This window comes from Eucalyptus grandis, chromosome 7, assembly GCF_016545825.1.
Source record: "Eucalyptus grandis isolate ANBG69807.140 chromosome 7, ASM1654582v1, whole genome shotgun sequence".
NCBI lineage: Eukaryota > Viridiplantae > Streptophyta > Magnoliopsida > Myrtales > Myrtaceae > Eucalyptus > Eucalyptus grandis.
Genome location: NC_052618.1, coordinates 22,568,525 through 22,586,763, shown reverse-complemented (window position 1 = coordinate 22,586,763; position 18,239 = coordinate 22,568,525). Strand labels below are relative to the sequence as shown.

The 18,239-nt window shown below is 38.6% G+C and overlaps 1 protein-coding gene across 1 annotated transcript; it reads right to left on the bottom strand.

Moving 5' to 3' along the window:
• Positions 1-12,220: 12,220 nt before the first annotated feature.
• On the bottom strand, positions 12,221-17,491 carry LOC104453069 (serine carboxypeptidase-like 2). Its single transcript, XM_010067571.3, has 14 exons — positions 17,084-17,491; positions 16,796-16,941; positions 16,222-16,298; positions 15,977-16,099; positions 15,777-15,879; positions 15,507-15,544; positions 15,317-15,418; positions 14,909-14,995; positions 14,609-14,767; positions 13,408-13,479; positions 13,178-13,296; positions 12,978-13,091; positions 12,643-12,697; positions 12,221-12,493 (listed from the first exon to the last, which is right to left on the bottom strand). The coding sequence occupies exons 1-14, from the start codon at positions 17,215-17,217 to the stop codon at positions 12,410-12,412; spliced, it is 1,413 nt and encodes a 470-aa protein (XP_010065873.2). The 5' UTR covers positions 17,218-17,491; the 3' UTR covers positions 12,221-12,409.
• Between the last annotated feature and the right edge of the window lie 748 nt (positions 17,492-18,239).

Genomic DNA, 18,239 nt, shown 5'->3' with positions numbered 1-18,239 from the left:
TGGCATAATCATCATCACTTTCTTCACACTCTGTATCACTCTAGGTTTCTGCTTTAAAAGCCTTTCGATACTTTTCAGCTTTTCCTTTCTTCTTTCTCAGAAGAGAACAGTTGGGTCCGATGTGTCCCTTTTTCTTACATTCAAAGCAGACTACATCTTTGTTTGATTCATCATCATCAACAGACTTGGTATGTTGCTTTTGAAAACTCTGTTTTTTTGGATTGAATCTTCTTCCTTTTTTGTTCAGTTTTTTGAATCTTCTTATCATGAGAGCAAGCTCCTCATCGTCCATATTGTCTTCAGAATCTGTGACATCATAATCATTATTGGATTTTAATACAATGGATTTCTTACCTTTAGGATCTTCGTCTTCATTGATTTGTTCCTCTTCATAAGACTGAAGAGTTCTGACCAACTCGTCGACAGATAGTAGCATGATTCTTTGTGTCTCTCTTATTGAAGTCTTTATGTGATTCCAATCCTTGGAGAGTCCACGCAGAAGCTTGTTTACTTTCATGGGATCAAAAATTGGTTGCCCTTGATTTTCAAGGCCATTCACGATCTCTGTAAAACGACTAAACATGTCTGTAATAGATTCTCCAGATTTCATTTTGAATGCTTCATATTGACCGAGCAGAATGTTGATTCTGGTTTCTTTCACTCGATCAGTTCCTTCATAAGTAATGTGTAATCTATCTCAGACTTCTTTAGCTGTAACACAAGAAGATATTCTGTTATATTCAGTAGGTGATAAAGCACAATATAAAGAATAAATTGCTTTTGCATCAAGAGCCTATCTCTTGATTATCTCTTCCTGAGTCATTTCACTTGACTCAACAGTTTCTTTTCCTCTCTCTGAGACAGATGCAGCTTTAGGAGTGATTTCTTTTTCTACAACGTCCCATTTCATAGGATCCTTTGATCGTAGAAACGCTTTCATCTTGTTTTTCCAGATGTTGTAATCATTTCCATCAAAGTAAGGTGGTCCGGTATTGCTTTGCCCTTCCACCAGCCCTGGAACTAGCATACTAACCATGGATCTTTAACTCTGAAATAAAACACTTCAAACAAAGTGAGTACACGAACTCTAATACTAATTGATATAGCTAGTATAAACACCTAGAGGGAGGTGAATAGGTGTAAAAATAATTTCTCGAGATATGAAAGCAATAATGGACAAACAACAAAAAGGAAGCTCTCCTTTAGTTAACAAATCGAACTATGATCAAAGTAAAGCAGAGAGTAGGGAAGAGAGAATTGAACACAAGATTTATAGTGGTTCGGCTTATTCTAAGCCTACGTCCATTCTTCTGCACTGACAGCCCACTGGCTAGATTTCACTATGAACAAAAGAGATGTTATAGCAATACTTTTCCTTGATTCCACAGTGTAGATACTCTACCACACTTCCTCAAGGTATCTCAAAATATAGACTCTCTTTTCCGTACAAGATTTCACTCAGTAAATGAATTGACTAAGAAACAAAGAGCTTCAGACTTTGGAATTCTTCTCTCGTGCACTTCCTCAAACAACTGGAACGTCTTCCTTTTATACTCCTTTGTGTCATCATACCCATTGGCACTTACCAAAGGAATTCTTCCAATCCTCCCGTTGGACAGGATCAATTAGGAAGATCATTCGAGCTATTAAAGGAACAACTGGAACGTCTTCCTTTTATACTCCTTGTGAAATGTATTCTATGAGAAAGATAATATGCTTGGTTTGTGAAACCATTTGTAATTTGATTCCGAATTTGCTTGCAAATTGTAAAGGATCCGGTTACTAGTTTGTGTTGGTGCTTAATATGTATGAGCTCATTGTGGGGCTTATGGGTATGTGCATGTTAGTTTAATATATCCTAATGGGCCAAACAGTGACAATATAGCTGGTGACATTGCCAAGAAATGAGTTTGGTTTCCTTGTCATAATCATGGCTAATATTTGAGCACGAATTCGGTCAACGAAATGGACCATTTACATGCAATTTGAGATTAGTTGATGAAATTGATCATTGATGTGTGATTTGATTAGATTAATCAATGGTTTAAATCATTGATATGTGAATTGATAAGATTGATTAATGGATTAGATCATTGTTGTTTGTTATGATATTATTGATTAAACAAATGTTTTCTGATATGTAGATGTTAAAGCAATATAATTATTCTTTTATTGTATGTGTATTATACTAGGATTAAGATAAGTTAGCTTTGAACATTGTTTTGTAAAGTGCATAGTTGGTATTCAATGTGTTTAGAAGAAATATGCACCACTTACTAAATTGTGATTGTTCATTCATTTTGTTCCTTATTTTTTCGGGTTCCTCAATTAGCAACTGATAATATGAGAGCACTTTTGGGAGCTTGACTTTTAGGTATAGTTTGAGATCCTATCTTTTGGTGAAAGGACGGTTATGTCATTACCCCTACCTTCATGGAATTCGGGACATGACATAGGACATTTTAACATCTTCTAGTAAATTTATGACAGAGAGACAGAGAGACGAGAGGGAGAGAGAGAGAGAATTAATACATCGCCGACCCTGTTTCAAGATAGAAAGTAAGTTCACTAGGGAATGCTAGGAGAGCCTAGATCGCTGTCTGCGAGAGAGTCCAGAGTGATGGAAAAAAAAAAATAGCCAGACCACGGAACACCAAGAAATTTCATTTTTTTTGAGAATTTGGGAAGATCTCCTTGCTGCTTCTATTCTAATGCTCATTGTGCATGTCCGCGATTAACAACCCCACACAGTTTGCTCATCGACGCAGTAAAACGCTTGGTCGGATTCATATCCCGTGCTCCAAACGATTTCACAACCAAACTTGTATACAACCACACCTCAAAGTAATTTACCATACTATTCACAAAGGTCTAATCTCACACTCAACCATCTACGAACAGGGTTCACAAGATGATGGGATCCGGGTCGTACTCGGATCATCATCGAGGTTCTCCTCTAGTTACTCCTCTTCGATCTCTTTCTCCTTAGGCTCCTCATCAGGGTCCTGAAATGTTGTCTCACAACTGAGATGAGACTACGTCTCAACAAGTTTTACCACACTAAGACTCGATTAGGAAACCAATATGCTAACCGGGCTGCCTATACATGCACGGGTTAGAAGACTTACCTTGGCCTTAGATTCCACCTGCATATTAGCACAATTCAATAGGCACCTTAGCAATCACATCACAGATCGATATCTCGATCAATCAACCTAGTCTATTACATATCAATCGGACCATTCAAGGTCACTTCCACTCAATCAATCAATTACATGTCAGTCGGACCATTTCCAGGTCAAATCATTTCTCAATATAAAACCTCTCATTTGCACTCTCAGTCACAGAGCTACAGTAATGCTCTCGAGCGTCATCTTCGCCATGGTGACGTATGTACTAGATAGCACTCATGTGTTCTTTAAGGCGCCATTGTCACCAGTGATATTTTTAATCACCGAACCACGTATGTCTGTAATGAGGCATGCAATAGACAGCAGTCGTGCATTCTTTAAAGCACCGTTTTCACCAGTAATTTCCTTATCACCGAACCACGTATGTCTATACTGATGCAAGTAATAGACAGCACTCGTGCATTCTTTAAGGCATCGTTTTCATCAATGATTTCCTTATCACCAAACCACGTATGTCTATATCTCGTACCTAATCGATCTCAGCCAAGATTATTCTCAATTTAGCCTCACGATTTTCTGTACTTTACAACTCATCAAAGCATTGTCAATGCTAACTAACTATACTTGGTCATCCACCAATCAATCATTCAATTTCACTCAATTTCAATCAATTAGGAATAATTCCTCAAATTACACAATTAATTCGATTCAGCACAACGTAGAGCTCAAATAATTAAACGGACTACACCACGACGATCAACACGAAATTTCGGTCGTCGACTATCCTTGCCTAATTTCTGAAAAATAATTAATTAAATAATTAATTTCGAAAATTAATAAATAAATACTAAAAATTCAATTTAGGCCTATAATGCCTAATTGAAGCCCGAGAAGAGTCGGGAAAAATCCCGAGATGCATTCAATAAATAGTATAGACAGTTCTCTAGTTAAGTACACTAACCACCTAACTAATATGCAGTGCAATTAACTAATAATCACTAATCCATTCTAATCTAACCGCATAATTGCACTTAATTAAATCTAATCAACCCTTAAAAATCATTAGTCTACTAAGCAAGGATTAGTGAGACTACTCACTTGATTAAAAGTGGGGATTGGATCACCACGACGGCGACGTGACAGCGGCCGAAACAAGAACTTTCGGCGGCGCCGACGGACACTCGGGCGGGGCCTACAAGCCTCGCAAGCCCGCAGAAATTTCTGGGCTTGAACCAAACTTGGGCCTAAGCTTGAGCTGACTTGCTTCGCGGGCGGCTTCAAGATTGGGCTGCTTAAGGTTGGGCCGAAAACTGAAGATGGCTGCACTTGTGGACTTGGGCTTCAAATGGGCTGAGATGGGCTTGCTGCTGCAGGGCTTGACTTCGGATGGGCTAGGCCAAAATTCACGGGCTCCAAAGGCAGAATTCGTCGAGTTTCAAATGGACTGGACCAAACAGCTGCTGGGCTTGTCTTTGGCTTCGCTGGAATTGACGGGCCGCGGCTTCAATCGAAGGGGACTGGCGTGAGAGAAGCAGATGCGGCGTTGGGTGAGCTGGATTGAAGAAGCCGAAGATGAAGGCTGCTACCTCGCTCGTGGCGGCTGCCGGCTAAATGTGAAGCCAAATGGAGTTGCAGCTTGATTCGGTGGAGGAGTCAACAATCTGCTTGGCGGGTTGACTTGAGGAGACAAAATTTGGTGGAGCGTGGGCGTGCTGGCGCGACTGCAGAGAGTCGGTGGAATTGCTAGGTTGATCGGTTGAACACAGGGCAGCGTGGGGCTTCGTTCAGCAAGGCTTTGTGGAGATGGGCGGCTTCGTGTGGGGCTAGGAGGTCAACAAACCGATTGTTGTTGGACTCTTTCGTTGACTGGGCATGGGGATTCGGCCATCGGTGGGCTTGGACGCGTGGAGAGGGACGTGACCGCGAGGAGCTGAAGAAACGAGCAGCTTCTATGGGAGAACTTCAGCTGAGAGGAAATTGGGAAGAAGACAAAGCCGCTGGCGGCAGAGGTTTCGCTCGGTGGGGCTATGGCGTGCAAAGGAGATGGGAAAAGAGGAAATGAAAAATAGAAGCGGGGAGAATGGAACGGTCGAAGAGAATGAACGCACTGATGAGAAAGACCGAAGGAGGGAGGCAAAAAATCTAGTAAGATATCTCAATTTTCATCATGAAATGGGTCCAGGAAGTCTTCCATTTTATCCTATGGTGTCCCCCAAAAACCCACACACCTACCCTCTTTGGTCTCCTAATTATTTTCTTGCAAATTAATCCACAATTAGCTCAAATGGTGCCAAAATACAGCCCCAAGACCTTAGTTCCGAATTTCACTCAAATACTCTTAATTTTCTTCACCAATTCTCCAAATCGAGGTCCAATTCCTTTGAAGAAAAATCATGAGCAATTTTCTGTAATTCCCTGGCACTCAAAGGCTCAAATTAGAAGTCATAATTTCCATCGATTTAGCCCATATAAATCTCTACTAATTTTTCGCAACATCCGAATCGATTTTCCGTGAAAAATCTCAGGATCTCTGAAAATTCTTTGGAGGGTGATTCGACGTTCCTAAAATAGCTTGTGACATAACCGAACTTTCAATTTCTAAAATCGGACTCGAATTCACGGTTAATTTCCATTCGACGCGTTATTAGCGTGACTTAGGCTACCGAGTAACTTTCAGAAATTTTTAGTGCAAATGACCCGTGGTTGATTTTCTTCGAGCCACTATGAACCTACTCGACTTATTGGCGACTCTCGATTGTCATGAAAATCCCGATGATCTAAATACGGACACATGATACCAAAACAATAAGAAAATCAATCTAGTATTGATTGACGAGAATTTTTTAATTTAGTGGTGTCACTCACGATTAGCCACACATCTTAATCAAACCAACCTATCTCTGATCTCGAATTGATTTATATCTGTGCCGTAATGACCTCTAAAGATGGACACGGTCGAGAAATCAATTCCCAGTCGAATTCTCAAGTCTATTGGATTAAAATTCCTTAATGACTTCCTCAAATAGTCCAGTTATCTCGAGAGTAATCAGCTCTAAGAATAACTCTATAGACGCGTCAATAAAATATTTATTCAATAAAAAACATGACTGAAAATCTGGGACGTCACACCCATAGGCCCTTATGGGCTCAACCGCCACCAATATCCTTGAAATCCAAGTTATACATGAACTTCGCCATAACCTTGGACCTCATTAGAATCCCAACTCCACTTGCATTTATTAACTTCTCCACAAAGATTTTCCTACACAACTTCCTCAACCTCAGATAAAGCAAAATCATCGCATGCATACCTATCAAGAGATCAAACATGCACCTTGTTAAACCCAACAATTACGACAACCATTAGTTCTATAAGCTCTACCTCTCTATAAGCACTATTTGTGTTTATTAACATGCTAGCACCATCAACTTTAGGAGTTTATGGTTTCAACTCCAACTTAAATTGAACATCTCCCTATCCATATAAACACTAACACAATCACTCTTGCCCAATAGTTTTTGGGACTCATCAAATACAACTTCTCTACTAACAAAAGGTGAATTAATTCTTGGTACCACACACTTTCTTGCCCTCCTGTTTGGTTTACCATGGGCAACTGAAAATTATAAAAATAGAATGATAATAAACGTCACTTAAATGCCAAAAATCCGGAGTGGCATGGCACCTGTGATGAACGGTTTGAATATATTATGGCACTCAACTGATTGATTCAAAAGTTATATAACATTTAAATGATAGGAGAAAAAGTTATGACGCTCAAAAGAGCATTGCACATAAGTTGAGGGGGTTGCTCGGATACTCAAAGGGCAGCCATGTAAGCCACTAAATCAAAGCTCAAGCAGCAAAATATCATAGTAAAATCAAGAGTGTTTGGTTCACGGAAATGTAATGATTTATTTTTCCTAAAAATGATTGCTCATATTGTCAAGAAAAAAATAGTCAACTTCATCATCAAAAAAATATTGAGATATAAATTGTTGTTGATAATTAATATATATATATATATATATTCATTGACTTATTCTTTTGTATTATATAAACAATTATTTTTAGAAAATATTTTTTTTAAATGGTTCGTTGAAACATCTTGAATATAAATATCTTGGATATTGAACATTTGTCATTTAGAGAATCCGGTTCCGACAGGATCATCCAAGAATATAATATTTGCGACCTGCAAAAATTAACCAATTTTAATGATGGGAACTGATGCAGCGAAAGTCCCCCAGCAGAGGAGTGAATCAAATTCTTGTTACCTTTCCATGAATATGAATGCACTTTTATAGTAGGTCTGCTTCTAGTTGAATTCCCAAAAAATGGCTACGGAAAGATTTCTCGTAAAATGCAATGTCATGACATGCCCCGCTTAATGGACTCATGCGATAAGGACCCCGAGATTTATCCATGTAAAATGGTATTTTCGCGTCATTTGATAAACGACCGAGATTTGTCCAGGATTTTTGGTCGCTCGTGAAGTGTAATGAGCTAGAAAGTGAAAGTTTTGTCTGTGTCTTTTATTCTAATCCCATTACGAGTTTTGGAATTAGAGGATGGATCATATGTTTAGCTGCAAAACGTGAAGGGGCTCATCATCGCCCCTTCTCACCTTCACCGTTGAAGGGGAGGTACACCAACCCCAGTTTGAATAAGGGAAAATGAGGATTGAAGCATTTGACGCCAACTTCAGAAAAAAGACATTAAGTAGTTAACAAAACATTTGACCTCCCTTGCAATTGTTGGCAAAATGCTTTGGATTGGATAGAATGAAATCAAACTTTGAAGCGTGATAACACTGTCTTTAAGGAATTATTTGCCCCACTATATTGTTAATGGTCATTGGCAAAAATCCTCAACGATAAAACAAAGTCTCAATCGAGAATATCATATAGTAATTCTAGTATTTTTTTCATAATCTCTCAAGGGAAACAATTGAAAAGATAGTTATAATTTTTATGGAAAAAAACTTCAACCAGACTTTTTCATTGATTCCAAAACCGTTGTATTGTCTCGGTCTTAATGAACAAGAAAGGTTGCAAAGTGAACAGGTACATTCTAAGATTACATTGAAAGACCTATCACAATTTGGAATAAAAATTGTAATAGTAATAAATAATAAAAATAATAACGAAATAGTTTTTTTTAATTCTGAATTTCATAACTTCTGAAAAATATCGATTGAACAAATACAACTTTTCAAAGTTGAGACATGACTAAGAAAGATTAGCAAAATAGCAGCACGAAACAAAAAAAATAACAATTAATAGACGGTTAGTGCTACTTTTTATCCACGAGTGTACAAAAGGCTAACTGTGCCTAATAATTGTGCCAAAATCGCACACTTGTGTGTGGGTATTGTAAGGTCTAGCCCACAAGTTAGAAGACGCCTACACATGGTCCACATCCCTCCAAACTTTCTTATGCGAAACCAAAAAAAAAGCACTATTTTTTTTTTCTTTTACAGACAACCAATAGCAATAAGTAGCCTTTTAAAAAGTTCCATTGTTGAGCCGTTACAGGCTGCATTTCCATCAATCATTCAATGACCAGGGAGGTTGTCACGCCCCGAACCCTGAGCGTGTACCCATCCCTCTTTGGTCAATAAAATTTTGCGACTTCCAAAGACTAGTCGCCGACCCTTTTTGTTTTATTGCACATGCGGAAACAGATTATAAATCCCCTAACAATAATCATCTCGGAATAGAAAAGCAGGATAATAGAATCACAAACAAACATGTTTTTATATATACACCGAGTCATGTTCAAAAGTCTATGGTCAAAAGACTACAAAAAACTAGCATTCCAAAAAGAAGCGGTCCTAACTAACCTATGCTTCCGATCACCTCCCTCAGCTCCAGGTCCTCCACTCGACGACCCTGAAAATGTTGTCCCACAATGGGGTGAGATATAATCTCAGCGGGTTTAAGCTCTAAACCCCGATTAGGAGGGAAATATGCCAAGAAGTATCCTAATCACACAATCACACAATCAATGAGACTTATCTTGTCTCAGATTCGCCCTGTAGGTCAATACAATTTATATCACAAACAACATGAGCACATGAGAAACAAATAAGCTCCAATAATTGAAATGACACACTTAATTAATCATGTGTTTCTAGTTTTGATCTCGGCATATAGCACGGCCTACTCTTTATTCGGCAGTCTTTTGGCATTGCTGGGCTTCGTTTTACCCCATTGAGCACAACATGTCTCTTTTAGACAACTTTCTCGAAGGAGTATAGGGTCCAAAATCTATTGTGACCGGCTTCCCGTTGTCCAGGGGTATCCCAACTAGAGATAATGTCCAACTTAACAGCCCGGGAAGATTTCTCTCAATCATCACACGATCACTCAAATACGGCCCAGGGCATCGTGCATTGCACTCAAATGCTTTAATTAAAATAGTGAGCCTGACCTTTTTCTTCGTATTAGAAATTCACATGAAATTACTCGTGTGTGGGTACACGGTCAACTTGACCCATAAAAATTGATATTCTTCTTTTTTGAAATCCCACTATTTCATATAATACTAAAAACTATTTTCGGTGTCAAAACCTTACATTCGCAATTTTTTGAATAAATATTGGAAATTCACAATTTTTGGAATTAAATACTAAAAATCCAATCAGCACTCAATTTGCATAATTTAACACTCAATTTCAGAATTTAACCACACCATTGCAATCAGCACGAAATTCCAGTCATCGGCTATCCTGACCTAATTTTTGGAAAAATAATTAATAATTAACTAATTTCGAAAATTAATTAATTAATCAATTAATTCAATTTCTAAAAATACTAAGCTAGGCCAAAATTATTAAATTAAATACCAATACGGACTCGGAAAATTCCCGAACCCTTCTAGATAAACAGTATAATTTATTTATGCCTTAGCTAAACCATGCTAACCACTTAACATGCTCAATTAAATAATTAAATTTCTAATTCGATCTAACTAACCACCTAATTCCTAATAAAATAAATCTAAACACCTATTAAACGTTATTAGCCTACTAAGTAGTGTTTAGAGTATAAACTCACCGGTTACTTGCGGAAACCGGTTCAACATGACGACGGCCGAACCTAGGCTCACGACGACACCCGAGGGCTTGGACTAGACCTAAAATCGGCCCAACAAATCACAGCCCAAATCTGAGATTTGCTTTTAACTTGGGTTGGGCTTCAAATCTAACTGAAGGTGGGCTGGCTGCAGTACTGGGCTACAGAATTGGGCCTGTCGTGGCTGGGCTTCAAGGGCTGAAGATTACATTCACATGGCTGGCCTGACTTCTTCGCTGGGCTGAAGACACGGCCCAAAGGAGCTGCTATCACGTGGGCTAAAGGAGGGCCCAACCGTGGGCTGACTTTGCTAGAATTCACGGCAACTGGAGAAGCCAACATGATGGTCCGTTGGAATGAAGACACGCAGGAGAGGAAGAATTGTGGAGATGGTTGACCAAAGATGGTGCAGGCGCGTTGCTGTTGGAGGAGACTCAGACGTGTGGCGCTGGCATTGCGGACGAAACAAAGACTCAGTGAAACGTGGACTTCGCTGGCTTCGGTCTTCGTGGGCTTCAACTCGATGGAGGCTGTTGACCAAGGAGGGCTGGGCTGTGGACGCGCAGCGCACAAAGACATGGCAGGGGCTAGGTTGTTTTCGGTGGAAGATGGACGTTCGGTGGAATTCGGGGAAGTCTTCGCTGGTGGAGCAACAGATAGTAGCAACTTCAACGCCACGTGGAGAGGCACATGAAGAAGAGTCACGATGGGGAGGAGTTCTGCCAGATATGTTGGTACGAGTGAATCGAACCGAGAGAGAGACGATGTCGTTTATAGAAAAGAGGGAGACCGGCAGGGATAAGGGTAGAAAGGGTAGAAAAATTAAGAGAAAGGTCCAATTTTCATAAATGCTTGTCCCCCCAATTTTCTTCATACTTATCCACTTGTCCAATAATACTTTCCAACAAGCATAAATCCAAAATAAATCCATTTTGATGCAAATAATGCACCCCTCATCCTAAGTTCCGAATTTAGCTCAAATTAAACTTCAATTTCCCAAATTGAGGTCCCAATTTGAATGAAGAAAAAGCCCGTAGAATTCCTACAAGTGCCCCTTATCAAATAGCTCAGCTTACAAGTTCAAATTTCCTTTAATTTGGCCCATTTGAATTTTTCCACTAATTTCTGCAACGTCCGAAACAATTTTCTGTAAAAATTTCAGAATCTCTGAAAAATCTTCAGAGGATGAGTCAACGTTTCTAAAATAGTTCGTGACACCACATAACTTTCAATTTCTGAAATCAAGTTCAAATTCGCAGTTATTTTTAATCCAGCGCGCTTTTAGCGTGACTTAGTCTACCGGATAACTTTTCGGAATTTTTGGTGCAATTGACCCATGATAAATTTATCTCAAGTCACAATGTACATCTCTAACATATTGGCGACTTTCGATTATCATAAAAATCTCGATATTTCAATTACGGGCACCAGGTATCAAAACGACAGAAAATCAATTTAGTGCCGATCGATGAGAATTTTGCAACCAAATGGAATCACCTACAATTTAATCACATATCTCAGTTGAGTTGACATACAATTTGATCACATATCTCAGTCGAGTCAACCTATCTCTAATCTCTAATCGATCTCTGACGGTACCGTAATGACCCTTGCAAACCAACACGGTCGAGCAGTCGACTCTTGGTCGAATTCTCAAGTCCAATTGCATTTAGATTTCTTAATTATTTCCCCAGATAGTCCAGTTATCTCATGAGTGATCAGCTCAGAGAATAACACTATTGGCGCATCGATAAAATGCCCGATTTATTTAATCGAAAACGAAATCTAAAAATTCAGGCTGTCACAGAGGTGTATAATAGAGCGATGCTCCCAATTACTTATTGAGGATCATGTCAACGGTGCCTTTGGGGCCCCTCTTAAACAGTTTGACTATCAAGGTATTGAACGCATATTATATGAGATAGATCAATGTATTAAAAAAATGTAAAGTATGTATTCTCCATGAGTTACTTATTGAGAGCGGTGTTACCACTCATCAACAACATTCCTGCAAGAAAAAACTCTTTGAGGTGTCACAATGTTAGATGTCTCGGGAGCTCAATCAAATCCGGAATTCGTAGAGATGACAAGGATATCCATTTCAGCATCATTCCCAAATCGGAGCACCGAAAAATTATTACATCGACAATTTTTTTATCATATAAATAGTTGAACTAAAAGGGAGCTACAAGCGCAAGTTAAATGTAAAAATAATCGAACCACCTACTAATCAGCGCAAAACATTCCTCGGGCTTGTATTCTGGAGCCGTGTGTCCCGCTCCCTGCACGAAGAGTTCATATAACACCACTTTCAACGTATGGTTCGCGACTTCTAAGGAGCCATTTTCGTTGAAATTAAGATATGAAAATGTGAAAAAGCTAAGAGAAAAGGGCTTGTAAGGAAGAAAATATACGATATGAATTTCTTTACCTTGACGGTTGCAAATGTTAACAGGGATGGAAAGGAAGAGTATAGCGTGGCATACCTACAAGAAAGAAAAGAGAGCAAAGCATGCACAAACAATTGAGATACCCAATAGAAGGTATAATAAAAATAAAAATAAAAAAAGGATAAATTGTGTAGATGCTATACATGCACTTTGCGATATTATCCTAAGGAACTCGGATGGACAGCATATTACTTTCACCGAGTATCGAACATGCAGGAGCCTCATTCAATAAAATCAGCATAAGTACTGCAATGTCGGGACAAGTTATATAGAAAGTGAACTATGCAATAGTTAGGAGGTTGTTATGAAACCAGACCCAGCAACTTGTCCATCAACGAACCACGCGTGCCAATCTGTAGAAATCGTCATATTCAGTGTGTCGATCGAGGCTTGAGTTCCCACGTACGGGATGACCATGTCGTGATCACCACTACACATTAAGAAAGAGTAATATTAAATGAAGTAAGTAGGTCGACTATGAGCCATAAATCACATTGCAAAGCAGTGCTTCATTACCTATAAATAAGCGCTCGAAATCCTCTTTTTATGAGCTCTTTATGTATGTCAATGACAACTAGGACATTGGATGTGTAAGATAAAGTCTTATTGCACCTTACCCACTCCTCAATTGTCCCCTGGCTTATCATTAAACACATCACAAAACATAGACCAAAAATAGATAATAAAAAAAAAGAGCAAAAGATTAAAGAGTGATTTTACTATATCATCATCACAAATTGACATACCTCTCGGATATGAAGAGCATCTTGAACCGCTTTATCGCTAGCCCAGATATAGGAATAGAGATAATTATAATTCTACATTGAAAAACAAGGTTACTGAATTGAGCTGGGAACTTTGCAATTTGATCATGATTCTTTGTATTAGGAATATTTCACAAGACAATTTCACAAGACATTCTTTAATTTTTGTTATTATCACGAAAATAGGTAGATCATCAGATTTCGAGATTTTTCATTTCTAATTTCTAGCCTTGTTCTTTAATGATATATTAATTATCGAATTTTGATATAAATGGATACTAATTACAGCGTAACAAATTTGTATTGTATGGTGTGGCTAATAATCAATGATGTGAACATTACTCTTTTCTTTCCCGTTTCTCTTGAACGTAAATGTTAACGTGCATTTGATATTCTTGAGTAGAGAATGGATGATGAAGTAGAGGATCAAACTAATCCGAAAAAGTAGTAATTTGAACAATGAAGATGATGGTCCAGCAAATATCTAATTAATTAAGTCACGTCTACTTTAACAAAACAAAAAATGACATCTTGTTTTCTCGTCAGAATTATATATATATATTATTCAAATTCCAATAATTTATGAAAACCTTATACTCGAATCTATGTGTTAATATTTATATATTATGGAAGTTTTAGGTATTTTGAGTATAGAAAAGTCAAAGTGCATATGTGGCTAAAATTAAAGGAAAATAACACAAACAGTCCCTGAACTTTAGCCCAACATACAATTTGGTCCTTAAACTTTTAATTTGTTCAATATGATCCCTGACTTTAGCTCAATTTGTAAGTGGTCCATAAACTTTTAATTTATTCAATATAGTCCTGAAATTTTAATATATATTCAATATAATCCATGAATTGTATGAAATGTTCAAGTAATCCCTGGTCTCAAATTACTAGAATGACTATATTAAATATTTTCATATAGTTCAATGACTATATTAAATATGAATCAAAAGCTCAAGGACTATATTGAACGAATTAAATTGCACATTTGATGAAAGTTTAGAGGTTATATTAAACAAATTTAAAATCCAATGACCAAATTACATATTGAGCCAAAATGCCGGGACTGTTTACGTCATTTTTCCTAAAATTAAATTAGTTAAAAGGTAAAAAGAAAAATAAGCGATGTTTCTAATTATAGATTACATTATGATGCTAAATAGTTGACACTTACCCGGCACCAAACCCGGGGAGCTCTCTGCGTCGGCAAAAGGAGAGGTGAACGGTCTCGATTTATTAAGGTCGGGTCCCACCTATCACTCACCGTCGATTTGGGAGCCTGAGTCACGCATTTCGGTTCCAGTATGCTTCCCGTATTTATATTCTCCAGGCACTATAGTTAGCAAAAAGTCTAGGTTCAATACATGGAATTTCCAATAATAAAAAAATATTGATCAAAAAGGGAAAAAAGACAGAAAGAAATAATAAAGAAATAAAGAGGAAGGAAAGAAAAGAAGAATGAATGCCAACTAACCAGGTTCACAGCTTTAATATCGTCGACGCAATCAGCATTGCTTTCGTTGACGTTTAAGTACTTGCCATTACAATCTGTTTTAGCTGACTGGAATACATATATAAGATGGACATTAATTTTGGAATCAAATGTTAAATAAAAATAAGTGATTCGTGGAGAAATATTTGGTGTGGGCAAAAATCTCAGAACACATACTTTTACCTTTTGTTTTCTCGCTTTTTATGATATTAGTCTTGATAATTAAGAAAATTTTATGAATTTGTATTTCGTTCTAAAAATAACGATGCACGTCTACATCTAATACATGTAGTATGCGTCTCAATCAATCTTTTCACGCACTAGGCAATAACAAAAAACATGAAAAAAATTTGTCTCGTGATATGCCGTAGAAAAAGCATAAGTCTTTACCTCATATAGCTCATTTGATATAAGACCCTTCAGATGAGCAAATGGGACTCTTGAATTCAGGTCACTATTATAATTTGTTAGAGGGTTTCCGAGTACGTAGCCCTGAATCAAATTGAACCGATAAGTTTCATTCTTTCAAAAAGGAAATGCAAAATAATGAGTGTACTAATGTGATGATGGCGATAGTTACCTTAAGATTGATCTTAGGCTCCAAACCGGCTTCATTTCCTGGTATAAATCATAACGGACCATGATCCCCAAAAGAAACAAACAAAATCGTCTTTTAGGACGCGTTTGAATTGACTTATATTTTTCTTATTTTTTGGTTAATTTGAATTTGGGGACTACACACTTGGGCTTTTTTATTCGAAACTTTTTGAAATATAAAAATATCGACATGTAGAATTGCAAATATAAAATGGTTACTCACGAGGAAGAAAAAATGAATAAATAATGATACCTTTATCAACTTCTAAAGCGACCATTGGAACAGTGACACCCGAGTAAGAGTCCCCAGCAATGTAGAGTGGGTTGCTCAAAAACTGGGGATGGAGCTTAAGCCACTAGATCAAGCAACAAGGCCAAAAGATTAAAAAGAGATTAATAGTATTAATTATGTAGAGACTCTCCTTTAAATAAAAATTCTCTTTTTGACTTTACCTTCCTTAGAAATTCGTAAGATTCTGCGACCGAAATGTTGTCGTTCATATTATAACTTTCCCAGCTATTAGCATAAGAAAATCCAGTCCCAACAGGCTGATCTAAGAATATAATATTCGCCACCTGTGTAGTGAACAGAGCTAATCATGAACGGCTTGCTAATATATAAGACTAGAAATATGGTATACTCAACGGTTGTCCAATCAAATTAAGAGGTTCATGTAGCATAAATGAATTCTTGTTACCTTTGTCCATGAATAATCATTCAATTTGAGTGCTGGTCTGAATCTAGTAGATTTCTCGTAATTGAACGTAAATGGACCTACATTACATGTAATGAACATCCGTATTAGAATACATAAAATTTCAAAATTTAATGACATGTCCATTTATCATGCCGTAATCAACTTACTGCATGCAACGGCCTGCAAAATTCAAGTGCCACATGAACTTACTTTTTGAACTAAGAAGAAATGTCATTGTCTCTTAATTCCATTTATCTAATATCCCCTTTTGTGTCATTGACATAAGAGACATAATATAGTAACTATTCGCCTAGGAAAGTAGTAATCGATTTCTAAAGGTTGGTTGTCAGCTACAATCTTGTTGTGCCTGAAGCCTCGAAATCAACCTCCCACGAGTATGGAGTTCGATTTGCAAACAAAAGGGTATTAATTGATTAAGACAGTAAGACGGTGACCATGAAAATTAGGAATCTTAGATTTCACTCTCGGCGGTTGACCACCACATCCGACAGGCTCAGCTTGGTTTCTCTTGACCTGTGTTTTGGCAAAGGCAAAGGTTTAGAGGAGGACTCACCGATCTCATAAATCAGTCCGGAGAGAGCAGAGCAACCGGGGCCGCCCGTGAGCCATAGCACCAGAGGGTCATCTCTCGGGCTCCTCTCCGACTCGACAAAGTAATAAAAAAGTTGAACATCATCCAACTCCCCAACTCCAATGTATCTAAAACAAGAAAAAAAGGGGTAAAGGATCAGTCACAACATACAAAGATTCAGAGGAGTACGCAAAGAAAGAGAGACAGAGAGACAGAGAGAAACGGAGAGAAGGACAGCAGTACAAATCAGTGAAAGGGAATGTCACAGACCCGGTTTCGAGATAAAAAGGGAGGTCTCCAGGCAATCCGGGAAGCAACTTGACCACCGTTTGGGACAGTCCAGACTGGAAGAGAAGACAGAAGAGAAGACAGAGAGCAGGACCTTGAAGGGCCCGCGGCTTCATGCTTTTAACGGAGAATGGAGAGGGGAGGTTTTCCTAAGGTGACGATGGAGCTGTGCTTTCTACACGCTCCTTTTGCGACACTTGGAAAGGCTATATGCTCGCCGTGCATGCCCACGATTCTAATGAAGGCTCCAGGGTCTACCAAATCGGGGCGATAGCTACCTAACAGGCCTAAATACCGCCAAGGCTTACCGTTCGGATGGTACGGGTAGATGAGGCCTAGGTGAAATCTAGAACTCGTGCGGAAATCCGTGCTTCGCCCCGGGATCAGGAGTGGATCTCTATCGCGATTTTTCTTGTCATGTGATTGGCTAGGTTAGCAGATTAATCCAAAAAGAGGTTGCGCCGCTTAATAGACTCTTGGGGCATATGTCGAGACGAGATTTGGTCGTTTAGGACCGGCATTTGGAGGCGTTTGATCGTAATCTGAGATTTCGTGCGACAATCGGAGAGGATGGATCCTATGTCCAGCTTGCCAAAAGTTGGTGGGTGTCCAGCGCCCTTTCTCACCGTTGAAGGGGAGGTCCGCCGAACGGTGTTGAATGAGGGTTAGGATTGAAGCTCTGACATTATATCCATAAAAAAGGAGAGATAAGAGTGGCATAAAAAAAGCCGCAAGATTTTCATTGGAACTTCCCAAGCTAGAAACGCGACAGCCACGTCCTTCCAAAGATTAGACAGGAAAATCTCCTGACACTAACTAGGTGCTCCCCAAGCAATTCGATCCCTGCTATAGGTCGGTCTTAAATGTAATGTTGCTGAATCGTACGGCGTGCATTTGACAAGGCGCGACGGGAACAGTCTCGTCCAAAGATTTTGATCTCCCCCCCGAGGGGATTTTCATCGTCGTCATTGTATGTTTAAACCCTACCGTTCTCTTACAAGATTGCCAAGAGAGTGAAGGCACCGGGGCATCCGGTGATTCAAATGGACGCCTCTCAGACTTCTTTTTTTTATGGTCGGTCTCTCAGACTTCATGAAGATATATAATGTTAATATCTTGACCTGTCAAAGGGTGGGGG